Source organism: Triturus cristatus, chromosome 11 (assembly GCF_964204655.1).
Source record: "Triturus cristatus chromosome 11, aTriCri1.1, whole genome shotgun sequence".
Lineage (NCBI taxonomy): Eukaryota > Metazoa > Chordata > Amphibia > Caudata > Salamandridae > Triturus > Triturus cristatus.
In genome coordinates this window covers 168110444-168135789 of record NC_140594.1, presented here as the reverse complement: position 1 = coordinate 168135789, position 25346 = coordinate 168110444, and the positions used below count along the sequence as shown (strand labels likewise).

Genomic DNA, 25346 nt, shown 5'->3' with positions numbered 1-25346 from the left:
CAAGAGAGCCACCTGAAACCGCCCTGCAGAGCTACCACCTCCCGACCTCCTCCGCCACACGGCTCTGGGAGTCTACTGCACTGATGACACCCGGCCGCCCTGAGGACCATAGGCCGCTGCCACCCACCCAGCATCTCCGCCTCGCCTGGGCCTGTGCACTAATGCTGGGACTGAGGTGCCTCTGCAGCCTGGGCCTACTGTGACTTGCTTGTCCCCTGTGACACTCGTCTCTCCGGCCCTCCACACGCTCCCAGTTGGATATTACTGTAGTCGCTTTATAGCACGTATTTGACTGTGGCCGCATTATCCTTTCGCTGCACCGGGTGACAACCCTAAAGGCGCCCTCGCCCGCCTGCCTCCCACTGCGTCGCACTCATCGCCATGGAAAGAACTGACGGCAAACAACCCAAGCTTATCTTTGAAGCCCGAAAGTCCAAAAGAACACAGGCATACATGGAGGGGGAACAGGCCGTTGCCCCCACTCCAGAACAACCCACATCCACGGAGGACCTAAAAGCAATTTTACTGGTCATTCAATCCAGTCTGTCCTCCATAAAGACAAAGATGGACGCTATGAACGCTCGTATGGACACTCTCCCACACAAAAGCAAGCAACATGAGGAACGCATCAAGGAAACGGAGCGCCGCATTTCCGATCTGGAAGATACCTCCACCACGCCGGCGAACAAAACGCTTGACATGAAAAGGGTCCTGAAGGTCATCGCCGCAAAAAATGAAGACCTAGAATCTCGCTCGAGACGCAACAACCTGCGGATCCTAGGAGTGCCGGAATCCAACGCCACGGGCAAAAAGGAAGAATTTGTGGAGCGCATGCTTACTACGGCCTTTGGTAGGGAGGCCTTTTCGACGGTCTTCAACATCGAGAGAGCACATCGCTCATTGGCCCCTTGCCCTGTCCCTGGCACCCCTCCTCGCCCCATTATTGCAAGGCTCCTCAACTATAGGGATCGGGATACCGCGCTGCAACTCGCCAGGGAGCGTGGGAGAGTACTCTTTGAGGGCATGGAGGTCTCACTATACCCAGACTTCACTATGGCCATCCAGGAGGGGCACCGGAAATTCCTCTAAGTGAAGAAAAAGCTTCAACTGAACATTGCTTACGCTATGCTTTCCCCTGCATGCCTTAAAGTCACTCATCAAGGGAAGCAACATTTCTTCACCAACCCTCAGCATGTCCATGACTTTATCAAGACCCTGCCCAAAGGACCTGCAGGCCGTGCATCCCCCTCCACTCGATCCATTGGCGAGGGCGGCACATCAGATGTAGAGTGATGATTTTACCCCACCCTGAGATCTCTGAAACTACCTTCACTTGAGAACATTCATGGCCGCTGATCCCCCTTAGCTCAGCGCTGGGACAATTATGCCCTTCATCATAGACTGCTGCACGACATCTGCCCAACCTTTCCTGTGGACGTCCTAGCCACTCCTCCACTGGCGGATCTCACCTCAACACCTCTGGGACAGATGAGACTCTCTACCCATATCAACTGAGCACCCTCGCCGCTGCGAGGGGTCTCTGGTTTGCCCTCTGGCCGCTACCCACTCAGGGAACTCTGTTTTGGTTTAGCGTATTCACAGCCCCGCATCCACCCTCCTCTGTTGGGAGCATGGAACATGAGGCATTGGGGATGGGAGGGAGGGTAACATGACACGGCAGGATTGGGCTGCTGATGTGGGTGGGGTGTGGGTGGGGTTTTCTTTCACGCCACTTACTGCTGACTTGGCAAATTCTTGCAAGACCTGTTTAAATGCCCTACAAAACACTACAGCACTCCCGACGTATGACCGTGGAGAACCGATCTAGCCCCCCCAAATATAACGTCTTGACATGGAACGTGAGAGGCCGGGGAGACCCCCGTAAGCGCCGGCACATCCTCTCTTACTTAGACCGACACTATATACACTGCGCTGTGCTCCAGGAGACGCATCTCAGCCCCACTGCACCAGCTTCATTCGCATCCCGATGGGCGACCTGCAGGTGTTTCTCCTTATACTCCACTTATGCACGTGGCACAGTTATTTTGGTTAAATGCACACTCCCATACACCCCCATTGGATCGTATGCTGATCCACAGGGCCGTTACAGTATCCTATGGGGCTGACTGGCTGCTCAATCTATAATGATTGTGTCATGCTATGGACCGAACATGGACGATCCTGAATTCTTCCAGGTCCTTTGGGGCAAGATTCTGGACACTGGCTCGACACGTGTTATGGGGAGGAGATTTTAACATCACCCTCGATCCGTCGCTTGACCGGTCACATCCACACCCTCACCACTATTCCAAAGCGCAGTACACCCTTAACCACATCATCACAGACCACGGCCTCGTCGACGCCTGGCGCACCCTTCACCCCCACGATAGGGAGGGCTCCTGCTTCTTCACTGCCCAATCCTCCTGGTCGAGGATTGATGGTTGGCTTCTCTCTAGAGGATTAGCCCCGTGGCTATCATGGGCTTCCCAACTCCCTCGCACATACTCCGACCATTCGCCGGTGCTCATCACATTTTTACCCCCTCACGAAGAATCACCATACTTGTCCTGGTGCTTACCCCCGCAGGCCCTGTTGGACCCCATATTTTAGACTGAACTTGAACAAGAGATTGTTGATTTCTTCCCCAGCAACAAACACTCAGTCACACAATACTCCGAACTATGGGAGGCCTTCAAGGTCATTGTGGGCAGAATCTGCATCGCCAAGGACGGGGGGGATCCTGAAGGACATTCACTCCACGCTTCGTAAGTTAGAGACCGAGTTCAAACAAACGGAAGCACAGATGCAGACCGCTCCCACCCCAGAACTACAGTCGCGCCTGAGGGACCTGCTCACTGACTATCAGGAGACGGCTGAGAGGAAGTGTAGATTCAGATGGAAATATCACCAGGCCCGCTGCTATGGGGAGGGAGAGAGACCAGAGAAAGCGCTCGCAGCCCTATTTCGCCCACTTAGGTTCTCCAACACTGTCCTTGAAATCGCTGACGAGGGCGGTCATCTGCACAGAAATACCCCAGATATAGCAGCCGCCTTTAGGCGCTTTTACAAAACCCTCTACACCTCACACAGGACACAACCCGTCAAATTTGCCCCCTTCTTTGACGACACTGCAATTGCTTGGCTTGGGCACACACAACGGGAATTTCCCCTTGCACATCACGAGGACGAAGATATAATAACTGATATAATGCAACTACAATCTGGTAAGGCCTCCGGCCCAGCCGGCCTCCCAGCTGAATTCTATAAAACCTACCGCCACTTACTTATCCCAGTACTGCGGCATGTCTTTGAGGAAGCTCATGAAATTGGCATACTGCCCCCGACAATGGGAGAGCCGCTAATAATATCCATACTGAAGCCTGGGAAACTGGCCACACAATGCGACTCCTATAGGTCCCTCTCTCTCATAAACGTAGATGCCAAAATCTTAGCAAAGCTGATCGCGAACTGTATTAGCCCCCTCATGACTGCCCTGGTCCGCCCTGACCAGTCGGGATTTGTACCAAGCAGAGGTACATCTCATGCAGGACATTGACCCTGACACACACGCGGTGGCTGTCTTCCTTGACGCCACCAAAAGCATTCGATACCCTAGAGTGGGAATACTTTGCGTTTATTCTTCAGTGTATGGGATTCCCCCGCTCCCTTTTTGGCATGGATTAACCTACTATATACAGGCCTGCAGGCCAGCATTTTGGTTAATGGGGCTAGATCTTATCCTTTTGCAATAGCCAGAGGTACCAGACAAGGATGCCCCCTCTCGCCCCTCATTTTTGCCCTGGCTATTGAGCCCCTGGCCGCTAAAGTCCGCCAGCACTACCACGACCATGCCCTCATATATCCCGAAAGGCAAATCTTAATTTCCTTATACGCTGATGACCTCACTCTCTACCTCCGCAATCCGGAAGACAGTCTTATCCCTATTTTAAGGCTACTCATTCTCTTTGGGCAACTCTCTGGGGTCAACATAAACTGGGGGAAATCCCAGCTTTTCCCCCTCACTGATGCCACTGCACGGTTCATACCAGACTACCCCCTCACGTGGTGTGAAGACACAATCACCTACATCGGAATAGTCATTACTCGTAACCGGAATGACTTGATGGCAGCCAACTATGGGCACGTGCTAGACCTCCTTACCGACAAAATCACCAGGTGGATTGCCATGCCAATCGGCACTTTAATGCAGGAGGCTTTGAAATCCCAGATTTGGAAGTATATTTCAGCTGTGCTCAGGCCCACTTCGCTGCATACTGGATAAACCACCCCCTAATATGCCTCATCTAGCAGTTGAAAACAGATATATGACCCCGACCCCCTGCTCAGCCTACCTAAGCGCACCTGCCGTTCCTAGACGCCTAGCCTCCACCACAGTAGGCTGCACCACCAGCGCTTGGCGAGACCTGGCCCACCGCCTCCACGCAACTCTCCTCTACTCCCCCTTGCTCCCCCTCCAAGGTATGCTTAATCTCCCTGTCACGCAAGAGGGAGGCTGCCGCCAGCTCCTCTGGTACCTCTCCATTCAGACCTGGGGAAAGCTATATGTCAATGGAACATTCTGTACCAGTGAGGAATTCTTTGGCACTACCCCACCTACCCCCGGGGCGATTTTTCTACATTAGGCTGCGGCAAGATGTTAAGGCCGCCACATTGTGCTTCCCGCAGGAGCCCCCCATTATGACCCTGTTACATGCCCTCCTCCAGCGAACTACCCCCACACATGTTGTATCGCTGCTATACCCCACCACCCTACAGGACAGTACACACGGTCCCTCTTCGGGTCGGTCCCGCTGGGAGGAAGAACTCGGCTCCCCCCTTACTGATGACCAGTGGTCCTTTTGCTGCCGACAGACTGGTAAAATATCTGCCAGTACCAGGCTGCGCCTCATTCACTACAAATACATACACCACCTCTATTTCATGCCCGCGCGCTTGAAGCGTCTTTGTCTCCGTGACACTGACCGCTGTGACCGTTGTGGATATGAGGGGGCGGATTTTAGACACTTAGCTTGGGACTGCCCTCCCATCCGAGGCTACTGGTCAGAAGTGCTGACGGCGCTTGACCCGATGACCGGACTACACGTTCCCGACGACCCCCTGGTTACGCTCCTAGCATACACCGAGACACGACCGCTTCAGTGCGCCGATACATCTCCCTGGCGCTCCTTCTCGCTAGGAGACGAATCGCCTGCAGATGAGGTAGAGGGAGAGCTCCCAAATTTAAAGACTGGTTGCAGGACCTCATATATTGCCAGGAACAATTACACACGTATGCCGAACTCTTGCCGCCTACCTCCCGTTCACGTGACATAAGGTCTCCCCTCCAATCATACCTCCTAGAACAGCCCGCCATAGACGCGGGCACCAAGCCCCGTCCTGGGAGTGATGGAGATTGCGCATGAGATGTGCCTCGAACCACGTGATGTCTTGCTTTGACTGGGGGACAAGACCCAGGGTATCCGTACAATTGGGACTATGGTCGCTTCACTCATAGGGCTAATAATACCTTACACGCTAAATGGTCAAATTACAATGTCAATAACGCTCAGTGGTAATGTTTATCTCTTGAGGTTGGTCTGCTATGTTAAAAACTCAATAAAGATTTTTTTTTTAAAAGGATAGATGGTAAGGAGAAATTCAGACTTAACATTTCCTATGCTTAGGGATTATGCATCTGAAATTCGAAGAGTCTGACTTCCATAATCCCTGTTACGAAAGCAGTGTCCAACGTAGGTTTGAATGGTAAAGATCTAAGTCACATCTGTTGTATAACTGACTATTTAAATGAGCTCCATTTAGGTTCATTGTATGTAGATATAGTATATAAATAATCTAACACAGATCTGGTGCTCGACACTAAATAAATTGGCATGTACTGCTGAAACTGTGGCTACCAATTATCAAGGAATTCTATTGGAAGCGGATCTGATTGGCTAGTACAAAGTGACTCTGGGCTACTGAAGTCCCCTGGAGTGCATCTTTCTACAGAGAAAAGAGAGAGTAGTGAAGCTTGAGGCATACAAGGGAGCTGGATCTGAGGAAGCAATTATTGCACCTGCACAGATTCAAAACAAGATGCATAGCTCATCGGCGCATAGTTGCCTCTGCAGCTCTTCCTTTGGTCCATGCTCCGGAGCAACTATCAAATGGAGCTCTTTGATCTAGGCTGGCTCCACTCCTAAAGGTGAAATCTCCTTGTCAGCTCAAACAGCTAAGATATGAAACTCACTCCCAGTTAGAATAGGAAACATTTACAAGCATGTCAAATTCCGGACACCATTAAAAATCTGGCTCTTCTTACTGTCATGGTTATTCCCAAATAATAAAAGGGTGGGTATCTGCATGCATGACTGCGTCTATTCGAATTTTTCACCAACACCACAATGACCATGATGCACCACGTTTAGAGCATGTCTTCCAACATTGCACACCTTACACAACTCATCCCATGTAGGTCTCACCAGAAGCAGCTCTCCAAAATGATACACTGTTGTCTCCACTCACGGAAGTGTCATTATTCATTATGGATATATATTTACAAAGGCAGTGGAGGAATTAATGATACTATTGGGCGGTCATACAGGTGAAGGCCAAACTAGAAGTGAGGGAAGGTAGAATAATGTATCATTGTGTAGTCTGGTTTGATAATGTGTTCAAAGAAGACAGACCTGCAAAACACAAAGTGGACAAATGACCCCAAGTCAACTGGTTGACTGTCAGAATAAACACCAGAAAATGGTCTCGACAATTTGGGCTTAACTGCACTAATGATTGCCCAGAGGTGCATATTCTGGCACCTATTTGAAAGCCAATGTTTCTGACCTCTTTGACAAGTTGGTGACCCTGGAGGTCGTACAGGAGCCGTAGTCGAGCATGAGGTAAATCTCATGGCCACACATCCCTAATTTCACACTGTATTGCCTGTGTAACCAATCTCGTTCTTGCAAGTGAGTAACTTTCACAGCAAGTGTAATGAGAGTTAGTGTGGTGAAAGGTATGTGAGGAATTTAGGAGTATGGGGTGCAGAAATAGGAATCAAGAGCAGAAGCAGAGAAGGAGCTGAGGCTAAGAGCCACATATCTCATAGGTAACATTGAGAGACCTTCACACAGTTAGCCCCCGAGATGACATACATTTTGATATTAATCTGGGGTTTCTCTCACATGTGTCCTGAGATAAGTCCAAGGTTCCTGAAAGCATGTGTGTGTTTGTAAGACCCTACCTCCATCCCTCTGTATAAGGACCAATGAGAGATGGACCTTGAAGTAGACAATTTTTCAGAAGGGCCAAGTTTCCAACTTATCAGCAGCATTGAGGTGAGAAAGTCATTTCTTTCCTTTGCCTGGATTGGTATTAGTGAACTGTCACGCTGTCACGCGTGGTTACAGAATGGTGCAGGATGAGAAGATCCAGAACATGGATTGGAGGAGACACTTGTCTGAACATTCATCTACACATTCACCACAGTCACAGGGGAATAAATTCAACATTCCTAGTGAAGTGGTTATGATCACCATCACCTGGCGAATGAACCTCCTAGCTCCTAGCAAAGTCATGTGTTATTTTGAGACCCAAAACATGTCTTTCAATGGATGCTCTTGTCATTTATGGTCATTTTAGGTGTCACCCAGAAAGAGGCACATGTAGGTGAAGGAAATGAAGGAGGTGTAAACAAAGTTTGGTCCAGGCCAGTCTGAGACCTGCATGTTTCAGTTGCGTTTTAAGGTGTAAATAAACAAAAGGATGCTTTGCACCCACAGAAACGGTGTGGGCAGTTATTTACGCAGTGCACTGTACACAGTACGACGTACAACAGAGAGACTCCTTCTCATGACAAATATAGCGCAAATAGATAAAATGTTCACAGTCATTTTATCTAAATGCACCATGGGCCAGTTATACGTACCTTTAGAATAACGATTACGGGGGCGTGGCCAAGATGGCGGAGAGCTAAGACGTGCTTTTTCTTCTCTCCTCCACCCGGCAACTTCTTGCACCGGCCTCAGGCCTCATATTGCATGGAAAACGGCTAAACTACTTTCTACAACACCCAGGTTTCCGTTATAACTCTCCGAAGTGCCCCTCCAGGTCTCTGTGACTGCGCTCGAGGCTGTCGGCCTGAGCTTGATCCGGGCGCCCGAGAGTGGCGTGAGACGTCGGGCGGCGTGGCGGTGAGGCCGTGGCCCTGAGCCCTTGGAGGCGGAGATTGTCGCTTGCCTGCGACATCAGCATCGCCCGGGGGCACTTCCCGCTGTGCCGGACCGACAGGCGGAGGCAGAGGCGACTTTGACGAGATCTTGAGCACCGGGGCAGGCTGTGCAGCGGCCTCTTCTGCGGGACCCGCGGCGAGCGGCGACCCTGCACGGGTGCATCGGAGCAAGCGGACGGGATATCGGGAGGCGTTACGGCCTTCAGCCCCAGGGGACGCCCGGCGGAGAGATAGCGGTGAGTCCAACTGACAACTCTGCATCCCACGAGCTCCTACCTCCCCGGGGCCAGCCAGACACGGATGGTTCCAGTTAATCTGCGCAATCTATCATTACAAGTGGGCCTCCCTTGATCTTGGGCCTCTGGCTGTGGACCCTGCATCGTGCTTATCGCACCCGGATCTCCCGCCCCGCTGCGACGGCTGGGGCCGTTACTGCCAACTCACCACATCATCTGACCAGGGGGTGTCGACGGGGGCTGTCGGCCACACACTGGACACCATCTTGCGAGCTCCAGCGCTCACAGCAGTCCCACGCGGGGGCCCGAGTATGGCATGGTGCCGGGCGGGTCTTCGGGAGGTGCATCGGCCTTCGGCCGTGCGGAACACATCAGGGAGCACCCGCAGCGGGCCTTGCTTCAGCCGCCGCCCCCCTCCCCCCCCCCCCCCGCTGCAACTCTTCCTGCTCGAGGCCTTCTGGAGACACCTAGTCTACCCAGCGCCACAAAGCGGACATTCTTTAGTACTGAGCCCCTATCGCGCACCTGGTCGTGTCCCACGAGGGGGGACCTGCGGGAGTTCGCCGTTGGAGACCAGGCCCCATTACTGTCGGGCCCTAGGACACGCTGGTCCCTCTGGCGCTGGCGGCCCTGCGCCCCTCAGTACTGGTCTCGTGGCAGTGGGCACTGTCCTAGCTTGGATCTTCCCCCCACACCATTCTGCTGTTCCCCCAGAGGTGGCAATGCATAGATGAGGGATTTCTGGCCTTACTTCTCGGCCTCCCTCTGGCTCTTACCACAGCGTGACACGACCCTCACCGGGCCCTGACAGCGCAGATGCCTTAACATCAGCAAGGGCCCTGACTGACTGCTGCTGGGCACGTTCCTCCGCACCGAGCGTGACCCCCTGTTGGCGCTCACAGATTTGATCCCCGGGAGACAGTGTGAATCCACTGCAGTGGTAGACGCTGTGCTGCTGTGACTTCTGCCCTAGTCCAACCTCTGGTTGCTGGAACCCCTACTGCGAGGTCGCTGAGTATGACATCTACCAGGGGCAGGAAAGACAGGTCGGCCACCAGAGACAAATCGCTTAAGGACTTATTTGCTAAAGCACAAGGAGGAGGGACCAGGTACACGGAGCGGGCGAGCTCCATAGCGCAGGTGGTTGCCTCCGCAGAAGCACCAGTGACACGGGCCTTCTTGGAATCCTTATTCGCTGCCCTGCGTGACGACCTTCAAACCGTGAAGCGTGACCTCACAGCAGAGATCAAAGACATCCGTAAAGATGTGGACCATATAGGGAAGAGGGTGGCGACCCTGGAAGACAGGGGCTATGCCCAGGACACCGAGCTGGCGGCTATGCAGCAGGAGGTAATCTGAATACATGAGCAACAGGTTGATGTGCAGTCTCATCTGGAGGACCACGAGAATCGTTCCCGCCGCCACAACATTAGGATCTGAGGGGTGGGTACCAACGAAGAAGCTAGTGATATCTTTACATATGTGCGAGAGCTCTTCAACCATATCCCAGGCAACCCACTGGATGCTGATCTGAACCTAGACCGTGCACATAGAGTGGGCCCACCCAGAGTAGCGACGGCACCGCCAGCAGATATCCTGGTCTGTGTCCAAGACTTTCATACCAAGGAAGAAATCTTGCGTAAAGCCCGCTCGCTTCGGCAGATCTCCTTTCGCAACCAGACGCCCACCCTTGACCTTGCCGCCATCACGCTCCAGAAACGTAAGAACTTTCGGCCCATCACTGAGACCCTCCGCCAACGCAACATCGCCTATTCCTGGCGACATCCGTTCCGCCTGGTTTTCCGACACGATGGCAAACTGTACCAGCTTCACTCCCTGTCTGAAGCGAACAAACTGCTGGGGATCACTCTTCCAGAAGACACAGACGAGGGGGAGCGCTCAGACCCCGGGTCCAACGATGGTAGACCAAAATGGCAACAGCGGAGACGTCGACGCCGCGTCCATCGTCCTGACCCCACAGTGATCAAGAAGGAACAAATGGCCGCCCTGGAAGCCCTGCCGGAAGCCCTGGCAAAGGCGTCAACCGAGTGACTGAACGTGGTTATTATGATGTATCCTTCCCTCAAGGCTCTGGGAGGTTGGAGGGGGGGTCTCAACTGATATAAGCCACACAATCACCCAACAGACTCTTCCTCTGATCATCCCTGGATGACGGACTATGACTGTATGTCGAATTCATTTTGGCGCTTGTTGCGCCCTGTTGTCTTTTTTGTTTCAGGTATTCGGGATCTTTCTCTCTTCTCTTCCTTCTCTTACTCTTCCTCTTTCTTTCCTATTCCAGGGGAACCCCTGGTCCACAGAGTGCCATCATTCTTCTGCCCCACATTGGTGAGACATGGTGTTCCCTATAGGCCCCATCAGGGTCCTCACTTTGCAGGAGCTATTGACTGGCGTTGCTTCCCCCCCGAGGTCTAGATGCTGTTATCCCCAGTTAAGATTCTCACTCTCAATGTGAGAGGACTCAATAATCCCGTCAAGTGGAGGGCACTCCTCTCCTACCTGGAGATCACTGGGGCGGACATTTGCCTTCTCCAGGAGACACACTTACTCCCCAAGAACTGTCACAGGCTACTGTCCCGCTCTTTCCCGGCACAATTCTTTTCCTCTAGTACCACTAAGACCGCTGGGGTGGCTATCCTGGTTTCTAAGGGCTTTCAGGGGAGGATGGCACAGAAAGGAGCCGAAATCAAGGGCAGGCTTCTCACGTACTAATTTACCATAGGGGGGGACACTCTGACGGTGGGGTCTATTTACGCACCTAACGAGGGTCAAGGTTGATTCCTACACGAGGAACTCACTGAAGCGACGGCCACTTAAGATCAACACATTTTGATAGGGGGAGACCTTAACCTGGTGTTTGACAATGACATGGACAGATCGGCGCAGTGCACTAGCCAGGTTGGCTCCCTCTCTCACGCAGGGCTTGCCAGGCTACGGGATCTAGGCCTCACAGACCTGTGGAGACACCGCCACCCTCAGTTGCTGGAATTTCCGTTTTACTCTAACGCACACAAAACATATGCCAGACTAGACTACTTTTTAGGTTCAAAGACTCTTCAGGTCACCACACTATCGACTGACATACTAGTGGCGAGCCTGTCCGATCACGCCCCAGTGGTGCTTACTTTTTTTTTTTTTTTTGTTTAAACCTTTATTACAGAAGTCAAAAGAGATACAAAAATGGGCCTACAACCTTCGGGCCGGCCGCTAGCAAACAATAAGAGCATATAATACAAGTGGGAAACACACGCTGCAGCGTGAGAGAGATCACAGGAGTTGGAAAGAAAAACGTTGGCGGCCACACCGTCCGGACCCCCCAGATGGGGGTTCCATTTAGTGGTGCTTACTTTAGCTCGTCCACAAATACAGCGACCGACCAGGCACTGGTGGCTCTGGGACACTCTAATTCACCGGCCAGACACATTCGCCCAGATACAGCGAGCTCTCGATAATTATCTATCGCACAACGATAACCCTGACACAGCCCTTTCCACCCAGTGGGAGGCCCTTAAGGCCGTAATTAGGGGAGAAATCATAGCCATTTCTTCTGCTGACAATGCGGATCGCAAGCAGAAACGGGAGGAACTGACACAAAGTGCAAGAATTAGAACAGATGCTCCAATGCACTGGGGCCCCACGCATCTGGAGACAGCTAATCGCGGTTCGGGCGCAACTGACCACCCTGGATCGGGACAAGGCGGAATACGCCGCGATGCACCTGCGACACTCCCTCTATGTTGGCGGGGACAAGTGCGGGCGACTGCTCGCCCACAAGCTTCGGGAAGCGCGGCAGTGTGATGGGGTTCGGGAAATCAGGGATCACAAAGGAACACTGCACTCAGACAATGCGGCTTTCCTCAAGACATTCCGCGATTTTTATGCACAGCTTTACGATGAGCAGCCATTGGAGAAGGCAGATATCAATGCCTATCTCACTCAGGCTCGCCTGCCCGTCCTCACAGGCGACTCACATAGAGAGGGAGATAAGACTCGAGGAAGTCATATCCGCCATCGCCCACCTGAAGTTGGGCAAGTCACCAGGCCCCGATGGTTACACCGCGGCCTTTTACAAACAGTTCTGCTCAACGCTCACCCCTTTACTCACCCAGCTCTTTAACTCCTCCGCGATGCTAGGGATGATTCCCTCCTCCATGTTAGAAGCGACGATCGCCATTATTTTCAAGCCCATTTTGCTCTTAAATATTGACCTGCAGCTGTACACAGGGATTCTAGCCGCGCGGCTCGGCCCTTGTATGCAGGGGCTTGTAGACCCCGACCAGGCTGGATTCATTCCACAGAAGCAAACAAGCGACAACACCAAGGGGGTCACACATCTTATAGAAAAGGCCTCCCACATCCCTGGTGCTTACATGCTCCTAACCATAGACGCGGAGAAGGCCTTCGAAAAGACACTATAAGTTTGTATGCGGACGATGTGCTGGTTACTCTCTCAAACCCTTCGACCGCTTTGGGGACCTTTTGGAGGAACTAGACTCCTTCGCGAGAGCTTCCGGCTTCAAGGTCAATCTGACCAAGTCCACAGTGCTGAATCTATCCTTGCCTCCACAATTACAGGCGGACCTCCAGGCCCGACACCCCTTGCATTGGTCCGATGAGACGGTCCCTTACTTGGGAATACAACTGGCTCCGACCTTGCAAGCCATGAGGAAGGTCAATTACTCCCTCCTCCACACACACATTCGCTCAGCACTGCAGCGATGGAAACACTACCCAATCTCGTGGCTAGGACGTATTGCGGCCATTAAAATGACGATCATCCCCAAAATACTGTACCTTTTTCAGACACTCCCCCTGCCACCCCCTATAGGCTGGCTACAAATGGTACAGTCAGACTTTTCTCTTTTCATCTGGCAAGGGCGTAGGCCGCGAATGAAATGGCTAGTGAGCTTCCTCCCACCTCATGAGGGGGGCCTCGGATTTCCAGACCTCACGCTCTACTAGTACGCTACGCAGCTTCAACACTTGGTTGAATGGAGCCGAGCTGTATCCGAGAAACATTGGCTCTTCCAAGGCCAGGCAGTAGCCGGTACGTCTCTCATGAAAATTCCCTTTCTCCCGAAACCCCATCGCCCACCCAATTTATACGCCTCACTGGTGACGCGCACAACCCTTGACATCTGGGACCGGACCAGCACACGACACGCCCTAACGACCTTCCCTTCCCCGCTCACCTCTCTTTTCGATAATCCGGACTTTAGCCCCGGGATGGGTTTGCAGACCTTCCCGTTGTGGAGAGAAGCTGGCTGCCGAGCCTTAGGCCTACTATTTGATAAAGGCGACATTATCCCCTTCTCGCAACTTAGGACCGAATATGGCCTTCCTGAATCGGAGCGAATGCGCTACTTACAAGTGCGACACTGGGCCATGCATCCTGATAACCGAGCACAAACAACTAGACTTCTCACCCAGTATGAACGGTGGCTCATTACACAGTCCTTGGACAAGAAGTTAATCTCTGACTTATATAAACTGCTCTTGTCCAGATACACCCATACCTATCATGCTGGACGCGCGCGTTGGGAGAGGGACCTGGGACGGAACCTTAGCTCTAAGGAATGGGAGGGTGCATGCAACAGAGCGCGCCACACAGCGGCTCACGTCGGCCTAACCGAAACATTTACCAAGCTTGTATATTATTGGTACTACACCCCGCAGCGACTACACCAAGCTGATGCTACACAAAGTCCTGACTGCTGGAGAGGGTGTGGGAAGAGGGGCATGCTGGTTCACCTTCTATGGGAATGCGAACATCTCCAGACTTACTGGACACACATCCTTGACGAGGTCGATAAATACCTAGATACGGAACTCCCTAGGCTCCCCGCGTATATCTTATTGGGGGGGCCCAACCCGCTCACATACCCCTTGAAATCTAGATGCGGGAAACAGATAGCCATAGCCCTAGGCACAGCCATCCAAAACATATTGATACACTGGAAGACTCCTCGCATCCCTGCACACACTGGGTGGTACCAGCGATTGTGGCATGTACTAGGCATGGAAAAGATTTCTCTTACCATGGCTGGGAAGGGGTCCTCCTTCAGTTACCTGTGGCAGCCATTCCCCGCCTTGTTAGCTCTAGAATTTAGGGAGTTATACTGCCCGAAATATTTGCGCCTCCTTCACTTCACCACACCGGACACCACCACATAGCTTACCCTAGCCCCATACACGACAACACGTTCCATGTGGTGCTGCTTCGAAGTAATGGATCAGGGAAGGCGGGGGGTGGTTCTTTCTGTGCCTTTCTTCGTTTTCTTACTTTCTCTTCTTTCTTTTGGGTGGCGGGTGGGAATGTATTTGGTGTGAATTGTTTTTGTATTCTCAATGCACCTACTGGCGGTCCCGGTGGGCCCTGCGTGGCTCGTTCCTGGCCAGTTTGTCTCTGGCACCATTTGATAAAAAAGATTTAAACCTAGAATAACGATTACCAACTAGCAATTTTTTCCGAATGGCTATTTGGTAATGAGTATTCTAAATGTAGGAAATGTTTTTCTTAATTTGCGATTCCTAGATGGTCGCAAATCAACCTACCTCATGAATATTAATGAGGTGGGTGGCAATTTGCAACAAAGTAGAAATTGCAGCCATCACAGGGATGGTAGCCTGCTGAGGTCAGCAGACCACCATGTCTGTGATTGCTTTTTAATAAAGTAATCTTTTTTTAAAATGCAGCCCGTTTTCCTTAACGGAAAACGGGATGCATTTTAAAAAGACAAATGAAACTTTAAAGGTTAATTTTTTAAGAGTAAGCAGTAATCCGTGGATCCATTGCCTGCTCTTAAAGAATATTTTTTCAACATTCTTAAAGGGGAAGAGGTCCCAAAATAACTACTAGAGCCTTCTTATATGAACAAATGACCCCCGATAAGGGTTTAGTGGCAGCCAGAACCATATTAGGGTGCTATACATATCTGTTTGTTCTACCAATCCTTTGTGCATTTAAAATGGACTGCTCTGTTTAGAAAACCCAGGACTGGAACCATGGTGTCTTGGTTACATGGAGGGATCTGGCTGCCCCAGGTCAAGCTGAAGTGGGGGTTGGGAGAGAGGCTGAGATGGCTAGTGGGGGGGGGCAAGGAGGCTTGATAGATGTGATGGACCCTGAAGTGGGACTTGCAAGTGGTAAGTGGGAAAACAAGAAAGAGCATAGGCTTACGATATTCAATCCCCTTAATCAAGTCATGGAAGTTGAAGCGCCCTTGGTCTTCGGTCAGCGGTGTGTTTGTGGGAATTTCCATGACCGGTCTGAAATAAAATAATAAAGACTTGTTATACATGATTTGTGCCCATAAGAGCAATCACCATTTTCCTCATACCTATATTGTTCTAAACACCCTACTTTTAGATTTGGCGTAAAGGTACTTTACTGTCAACTAGTATGCCTTGATATTATGAAAGTGGCATGACATATAAGGGAGGAAGTGACATAATGTTTTACATTTTCACTGCCCATGCATATTTATTTTCGATTTATTGACCAGTATACTATTTCTAATAGGAATGCTGTGCAGAGCAACATACAGTACAGAAGGACATTAGTTGGAATGAGTACATTTACAGGTATGATTTGTGATTAACCAATGACATACAGTGAGTTTATCACACATTTACACTGCACTGGCTGGTATCAGCATAGGCGATATCTGCAGGAGATGAGAGTAAAGTTGCAAACGGAGTCATGGGAAGAAGACAAGTGAGATCTTGACCCAGATTCTGAACCCTGTCATGTAACACAGCGCGGCCGCCTAAGAGGCTGCACTGCGTTGTATGACAGGAGAGCGCCATATTCACACAGATATGGCTCTCTCCTCCCCTCTCCCTAGTGCCGGCGCTGATTTCATCAGCCCTGCACCATGCACATACCTTAGCGCCAAAGCGCTAGGGTGCGTGCCTTAGTCTAGCATAGGTTTTGTACATACTATGCCTAGACATGTCTAAAAGCATTTCCTACTTTGTATGTGTTCTGCATAATGCAACACACATGCAAAGTCGGAAAAGCACGGAGAAATCTAAACATTTCTAAGTTTAACGCATGGGTGGTTGCATGGGAAGGATAAGTTACTTACCTGTAATCGTAGTTCTCTTCCAGGGGTATACTCATCAAAGTCATAAGCATCAGACGAATACCATGGCCATATATATGTATCTGTTACCCATGCTGCGATTAAAGTGTTATACACCATCCAAAACAACTGACCTAACTGTCACCTGTGGTGCATGATGGGAGCCTGGGGGTTCCTGGAGGTCTTAAAGGCACGGCGCCAGTTTTCCAATTGTTTCTATATGCAGCCTCTCTAGGCTAATCTGCCTCTATGATCTTGTCTTTTTACCTTTGAAAATAAAGGTTGTGTGTTTCAAAGCAAACTCAAAGCAATTTTCTTTATATGTATCATAAGAATATCATGACTTATGTTTCTTTATATTTTCAAATGGATTTGATTTTCATTGCAATTGTGGCAGTTTTGAGCCTAGTAATATGTTTTCAGGCTGCATATGTATATTTATGCATATTATCTATATATATATGGGTATTTATGTATGTATGTATATATGTAGATATATGCATATTATTTGCTATTGCTCCGGGGTCCCCACACGTGGGCGGGACTATTCAGTGCTTATGACTATTGATGAGTATCCCCTGGAAGAGAACGGCCATGTACCACCCATGTAACACCCCCTTATCATAAAGTAATTCAAAGCAGCGTTTCGCGCTGCTTTGAGTTACTTTACCATTCAAACCAACACAAATATTTATGTGCGTTGATTTGCGATTCCCAAAACGGGTTTAGCGTCGGGTTAGCGGTTAAAAAGTAATGCTAAACCGACGCTAGACCTTTGAGAATCTGGGCCCTAGTCATTTTGGTTTTCAACCACAGCGGGTACATTTTAGGTGACCTTGAATGATGACAGGTACAGATGGAACTCGAAGAGCAATGGGGACACTGTGTTGCAGTGTAGGGGTTCCAGAACGACTTGAACTCAAATGTGGGGCTTGATGCCTTGGGGCACTATGGAGGAATAGGTATATATAGAGGACAATTCATGCCAGATGGTTCTGGTGCAAGTGTCGCTAGGTTTCTTCCTCCATGGAATTTCAAGTAGACCAATGATGTAGGTCACCTTGTCACCTACCGCAGAGCGTAATGTTGAGGGTAAGTTTGTAATGGTGACTCTGCTATTCTTTAACTGTAGCCAGAAATTGGTATTAAACGTTCACTACTAACCTCTGTTGTGATCAGCAGGTTACAAGTCTGAACTATGGCAAGGTGAGAGCAAGACTTATTATTTAGATAGCGTAGAACACCCCCACCCCCCATACAAGCTGGAGTATAATCACAGTTTGGGAGGTCTGTGTACCTGCTGCTGCAACCCTGCACTCGAGATCAAAACAAGCACACACTAGGGCCATTGTGCGGTGGAAGTAAGGCACAGGAGTGGCTCTGCTGAGCATGTGGGTCTAGGGGATGATGTGATCATGGCCACAGCGTTCACTTACCAGAGGGACAACTGTGATTAATGGTGACCCACAGGATCCTGCCATTTATTGTTATAAAACTAGAGCTGCCCAGTAATGATGGTCATAGGAATCGTAGAAGTGCCAAAGGTAGGTTTTTGTACCTCGGTGAGACACAATGAGATGCCAGGGTGACCTTCAGATCTAGGTGGTTTTCCAGTCCCATCCCTATGCATAATCTAAATGTTTTACATAGCTCTGAAAAGGCCCCTTGTACTGTTCTGTGGCTAGCCAAGTGCTACACTTATGTCTTTGATAACCCAATGGTGCCTTAAGGGGAAGTTCACTGTCCTGTAGGTGAACTGGCCTAGCCTGGTATGCGGTATGTGGCCCTAGAAAACAAGGGGACTCTTCAGAAGTATTTTTACTGAAATCTACAATAATTTCATGGAGTCAATTGCACTTTATCTGCTCTCAGTTCATCTATTTAAGGAAATGTCAGGATGAGTTTGGCGCGGGGAGTTTTTTTTTGTAAAACCTTTTTATTGGCATTTATTTAATAGTACATACAACACATCTGTTAATGCAGTTGATATTGACTTACAAGCAAGGTCACACAATCGCGCCCTATGTTGACATTAGAGTGTATAGTCCAAGTCTGGCTCGGGCAGTTATTTGCAAGATGAATCTGTATTTATAGACAATTCTGACACAGCAAGTGGATAGGTAAAATATAGCCTACAATAACACAGTGTTCAACACTGGGTTACTGTTTTCATATACACATATGATCCTCAAAACGCTTGTCATTTCTATAATTCGGAAATAGGAGTTGTGAAAACTAGAAGACCCACAGATATGACACACTGGGTGTAAGAACAAGCATTGGCAAATCCAATAGGCTTGGTTTGCATTCTGAGTCCCAACTAAATTGTTTAAAAACATCTGCTGCAGTCGAAGAAAGAGAACAAAAAAGATTGCTTTCTGTGAACAGCGTATCTATGAGATATTCCTCTGGGCAGAGTATGTATATTTTAAAGAATTCCTAACAACAGGTCAATAGAGATCTCAGGTGTCAAGCCAGACCTAGAAAATCAATCAAGTCAAAAGCTACCCCAACAACACCCCAGGGCTTCTAGATGTTGGACTAGAACGCCATATCTACCTGGTCTGACCCCCAATTGATGCTAATTGACTTGTGGACCATCTCTTCGCCGTGTTGCTCAAGTTGGTTAGTAGCTTCTTGTTGGAAACGGCCCTTTTTGCAGGGTTATCCCCAAACTTTTTGCTTCTTCCTCCTTTATTTTTTCAGACCCGTGGTTGTTGGCAATAGGACCCTGGGCACTTTACCACCGCTAATCAGTGCTAAAGTGCATATGCTCTCTGTATAAATTGTTATATTGATTGGTTATCCATGATTGGTACATTTGTTTCACCTGTTAGCCCCTAGTAACGTGCACTGAGTGTGCCAGGGCTGGTGATTCAAATGCTACTAGTGGGCTGCAGCACTGATTTGCCACCCACAGGAGTAGCGCTAAAATGATGTCTTAGGCCTGCTTGCAGTGCCTATGTGCAGTCCAGGACTGCCATGTCGACCTGGCCAGTGCACCCACTGACCAGGCCTTATCCTTCCCTTTCTGTACATGTAAGGCATCCCTATGGTGGCCCTAGGTACCCCCCTGGGCTGGGTGCAGTGTATCTGAAAGGTAGGGCATGTACTGAGGTGTGTAACATGCCCTGGTAGTGAATTACAGCCATTTTCGTTTTTCACTGCTGAGAGGCTATCTTGCCCATAGGATAGAATGGGGAAGGCTGTTTACATGCCTATCTTCCCATAAGGGCAAGATAGAAAATCCAAGTTTGGTATCTCTGTGTTCAGAATTTAATTATACATCTTTTTAGCAAGATGGTTTTTAAATTCACTGTGTGAGAATAGCACTTTTTAGAAAGTAGCTATTCACCTGTTTAACCTTCCTGTGTGCCTGTGTGCTGGTTGGCTGAAGGGTGTCATGTGATGGGCTAGGTGGCTCCAGGAGCCTGGATGAGTCAGCAGCAGGGTGAATAGGGAGATCTGCTTTAGATGGGTGGGAGGAGTAGTCCCTGGGTTTGAATAGGGCTGCCCCTGCCAACACAAAGCTGGCTCCACCCCCTGCTGGCCAGGCTGAGGACTCTGCCTCTGCTGGCACAAAGAAGGCTCCACCTCCTGCTGAGCGTCTAACGACCCTGCCCCTCACTCTGAAAGGAACCAGGTGCTCCAGAGCAGAGCACACCCAGGAACCGGTTTGAGCAGGGGAATCCCCCCACTGGAACAAAGAGAGACAAAGGCTTGGAGGGGTATAAGAAGAGGACCCCAGACACCTAAACTTTAGATCACTTTGGAACTAAGAAGAAACCTCTGCCAAGGAGAAAGCTGAAAGGACTGAAGAGGAGAAGACTGCCTGCTTGCTGTTTTGCTTTGCTGCCAAGGAGAGGGGAAGGACTTTGCTGTGTCCCCTTCTTTTGATTCTGATCTCCAAGGGCCTGAGAAGAGCTGGCTCCCTGTTAAGAAGTCCCAGGAACAAAAGGACTTCACCACCAGCTCCCCTGGAACTCTGCTGAGAGAGTTCTGACCTGCCTTGGAGTGCTTGCCCAGTCTTGGGGCCTCAGGAGGTCGTTTTGCTGTGTTTGGGAGCTGGGAAGCAGAAGCGTGAACAAGAGTGACTGGTACCCAACGCATCATCCAACTGCGTGTCGCAAGACAAGAGTGCGAGGAAAATTTCATTGCGGCACCATCGCAACACGCAGGGTCCCCGCATCGCCGAGTGCGTCGAGCATCGTCCCGGTGCGAGAAGATTCCTGACGCTGCGAGGGTCGTCGCAGAACCAGTTTGCGGGCCGCACCACTGCCGGTGCGTGAAAAGTCTCCAGTCGCTGCGTGCGTCGACGCAGAGTCCCGTTCCGTGGCGCATCGAGAGTTGCGGCGCCGGAGGGCAACGCTGCGCCACGCATCGCACCACATCGAAGAGTGTCGCATCGAGCCTGTGCGTGAAGCTTCCCCCCAAGAAACCTACGCAACGAAAGTTAAAGGTATCGCATCCTCCCCCTACAGATCGGAGCCGGCGCATCCACCTCTGCTGCGTGAAGCAGGGCTGCTGCAAAGCCTCCCCAGGATCTCAGGAGTATCGCATCGCCTTTGCCATCTTCCTTGTTATAGCTTTTGGGAACCTTATCGCAACTACAGGTACTGTGGGGCACGAGAGTGTCGCATTTTGTGCATTGAGAGTCGCATTGTGCAGGACACTGATTTTGACATCCTGGAGTACTTTCTGCAAACTCTTGAACTATTTTTAAAGTAACCTTTTTAATTGTATGTTGGTTTGTCTGTAGTATTTGGTCTTGTGAAGTTTTTAGTAAAGATACCTTATTTTTCTAAAACTGGTGTGGAGTAAATCTGTGGTGTTTTCACTGTGTTACTGTGAGTGTTGGTACAAATACTTTACACATTGCCTTTGATAGCCTAGACTGCTCAGGCCAAGCTACCTAGAGGGTGAGCAGGGGTTATCTTAACAGTGTATCCCCCTTTCCCTGACTAGAAGCAAGGGTCCCTACTTGGACAGTGGTCCCTACCCTGCCAACTAGAGACCCCCAGATCTAACACTTCTCTTTCTGGGACAGTAGCTTTGATGAGGAGGTCTGAGGTAGGTCAGTAATTTGCTATGTCATGTTTGCTTCTGTATATTTTAAGTAATAAGGCGTTTAGCAACCTTCGCTCAACAGCTGCATCCCCACTTGCTTGCCAGAGGTGAGTTTTGATATACCAGAAGAACTCCTTCACTGAGGTTCCCACCTTCGTGGATAAAGACAGGAATGCCAACTCAAAATGTCCTCTTCTCCTATGGCTTAGAAAAGGAGCCTGGGGCTCCACCTGCATTACAAGCAAGACATTTTTTTCTTTTCTGAAATAGTAAATTACTAAAAAAACATATTTTCTATTATTTTAAGTAATCTTTCTGTCTTTTTTTTTAAAGTATTCCTTATTTCACATTTTGTATTGGCCTTCTGTATCTTCTGGCAGTATTTGAAGTTATAGTCTGGTCCCAGCACTGTGTTAGTATCCCTCATGCTCACATCACAAGTAGCCTTTCCTGTTCATGAAGCAGTGAGTCCTACTGGAGTCCAGGTAGAGAAGCTTTGGCTTAGCTGTGAATTCATGTGGAGCAAGATATTGTACCAAGTGCAGAGACAGGAAAACGCGTGTAGTAAGCAAGTGCGTATTTTTACCCAGGCAACATTACTTTTATTTGGTATCCCTCTCTGAATCTGAACTTCTCACAAGTTGTGAGGTTATTCACTAAAGAACAAGTTACTTACCTTCGGTAACGATGTATCTGTAAGAAACATTAGTTAGTTAGATTCCTCACCTTAGAATATCCCCAGGCGTCAGACTGGATCCGGAAGATTTTTCGTCAGCAATACCCCTTGCGCGTCGCTAGGCGTCGTCTGCGGCTCCGCGTCCGTCGTCGGCGTCGTGCGCCGGAATGACGTCGTCGGAGTACTTAGACGCTGCCCTCGCGCGCTGACGTCAGTTCTTGTACATAGCTTTCCGCGCCAGGAATGCAGAGCCATGCAAAGACCGACACTGGTGCCAAAAAGAAAATCTAGGGGCCTGAAAAGGATATCCTTAACCCTAGATGTCGGTTCGCAGAACGGGGAGGATGGGTGGGTCGGTGAGGAATCTAACTAACTAATGTTTCTTACAGATACATCGTTACCGAAGGTAAGTAACTTGTTCATCTGAAAGAAACACGTTAGTTAGATTCCTCACCTTAGAATAGATACCCAAGCAATACCATCCCCGGTGGTGGGTCTGCGAACCAAGATCACACCAGAAAGTCCTGGAGGACAGAACGGCCAAAGAAGCCATCCCTCCGGACTTGGCTGTCAAGGCAATAATGCCTGGCAAACGTGTGTAGCGAAGCCCACGTCGCCGCCTGACAGATGTCCTGCAAAGGGACACCCCGTCCCAAAGCAGTAGTAGCCGCTGTGGCCCGAGTGGAGTGGGCGCGCAGCCCAACAGGAGGGTCCTTTTTTGCCAAGGAGTAGCACATTTTGATGCACAAAACGACCCACCGAGAGATGGTCCGTTTGTGCACCGCTTTCCCCTTCTTAGCACCCACGTATCCAACAAAAAGCTGGTCGTCCACCCGGAACTGCTTTGTGCGGTCCAAATAAAAGGAGAGCGCACGTTTTGGGTCCAGACGGTGGAGCCTCTCTTCCTCTTTGGAAGGATGCGGAGGCGGAAAGAAGGTGGGCAAGGTGACAGACTGCCCAAGATGAAATGGAGTCACCACTTTCGGAAGAAAGGAGGGACGAGGCCGAAGGACAACCTTGTCCGGATGAACAGACAGAAAAGGAGGCTTTGAAGATAAAGCCTGGAGCTCACTCACCCGTCTAGCCGAGGTGATGGCTACCAGAAAAGCAGTCTTAAGCGTCAGCAGACGAAGAGGACAATTATGAAGAGGCTCAAAGGGAGCGCACATTAGAAATGTGAGAACAAGATTCAAGTCCCACTGAGGCATTACAAAAGGGACAGGAGGGAACGTGTGAGTAATGCCTTTTAGAAAGCGTGTAACCACAGGGGACTTGAAAAGAGAAGGCTGATCAGGAAGCCGCAAGAAGGCAGAGATGGCAGCAAGATAACCTTTCAGGGTGCCCAGGGCAGAGCCCTGCCGGGCCAAAGAAAGAAGAAAGAGGAGAACCTCAGAAAGAGGGGCGGAAAGGGGATCCACAGCCTTTGCTGTGCACCATGCCACAAATTTGTTCCACCGGCAGGGGTATACCGACTTTGTGGAGGGACGCCTGGCTGCCAGAATGATATCACAGACTTCAGGAGGCAAGTCAAATGGCATCAACTGTCGCCGCTCAATCTCCACGCATGGAGGTGGAGGCTGGACAGGTTCGGGTGGAGGACCGTCCCCTGCTGCTGCGACAGAAGATCCTCCCGAAGGGGCAGACGTATCGGAGGATCGGTCAACATACTGAGTAGCTCGGGATACCAGTACCTTCGTGCCCAATCCGGAGCCACCAAGATGACTTGGGCCCGGTCGTGCCTGATCCTCTTCAGCACTCTGGGCAGAAGTGGTATAGGCGGAAAGGCGTACAACAGACCGCAACTCCACTCGTGACGAAAAGCGTCGCCGAGCGAGTGCCGCCTTGGAAATTCCAACGCGCAGAACTGCTGACATTGCGCATTCTCTTCAGTGGCGAATAGATCTAACCAAGGCTCTCCCCACTGCTGAAAGAGACCTTGCGCCACTTCGGAGTTCAGACGCCATTCGTGATCCATCATGCACCGGCGGCTGAGTTCGTCTGCTCTGGCGTTCAGAGAGCCCGCCAGATGTTGAACCACCAGGGTGACGCCCTGGTGTTCCAGCCACGTCCAGAGGCGCAGGGCCTCCTGACAAAGGGTCCACGACCCCACCCCGCCCTGTCTGTTGCAATACCACATGGCGGTGGTGTTGTCCGTGAACACCTGCACGACACTTCCCCGGACAGAGGGAAGGAAGGCTTTCAGTGCAAGTCGGATCGCTCTCAACTCCAACAGGTTGATGTGGAGACTAGACTCCGCCGGAGACCAGAGGCCTCTGATCTCCGCCTCTCCCATATGGCCACCCCATCCCAGGAGGGACGCATCCGTCACTACGACATGCTCCGGTTGGGGAAGGGAGAGGCTTCTGCCCATGACCCAATCGCGGTCCGTGAGCCACCACTGCAACTGCTGTGCAGTGCCCTCCGAGATCAAGACATGGTCGGACAGGTTGCTGTGATGCTGGGCCCACTGAAACTTCAGGTCCCACTGCAGAGCCCGCATGCGCCGCCTGGCGTGATGCACTAGTAGGATGCAGGAGGCCATCAGCCCCAGAAGCCGCAACACTAGCCTGACCGAAACCCAGGATAGAGGCCGAAAGATGGGAATCAGGGCCTGTATATCCCGGACCCGCTGTTCCGGTGGATAGACCCGGAACTGCCCCGAATCGAGAACCGCTCCGATGAAGAGGAGCTTCTGAGAGGGACTCAGGTGTGACTTCGGCACGTTGATGGAAAACCCCAGCAAATGCAGGAGATCCGCCGTAGTCTGGAGGTGGGAGACGACTGCCTGGGGCGAGCCCGCCTTCAACAACCAGTCGTCGAGATAGGGGAAGACTGGAACCCCTGATCTGCGCAGATGAGCTGCGACCACCGCCATCACTTTCGTGAACACCCGAGGGGCACTGGTGAGGCCGAAGGGGAGCACGGTAAACTGAAAGTGCTCTTGGCCCACCGTGAACCGCAGGTAACGCCGGTGGGCCGGCAGGACGGGGATGTGGAAATATGCGTCCTGCAAGTCCAACGCTACCATC

General features: G+C 50.6%; 1 protein-coding gene across 2 annotated transcripts in view; it reads right to left on the bottom strand.

The window, feature by feature from the left end:
• Positions 1 to 25346, bottom strand: part of CAMKK2 (calcium/calmodulin dependent protein kinase kinase 2) — a 378393-nt gene that overhangs the window by 99520 nt on the left and 253527 nt on the right. For both annotated transcript variants that reach the window (XM_085636376.1, XM_085636375.1), the window contains exon 9: positions 15668 to 15756. In XM_085636376.1, the coding sequence (XP_085492502.1) occupies positions 15668 to 15756 (89 nt within the window). The remainder of the gene's footprint in view (positions 1 to 15667; positions 15757 to 25346) is intronic.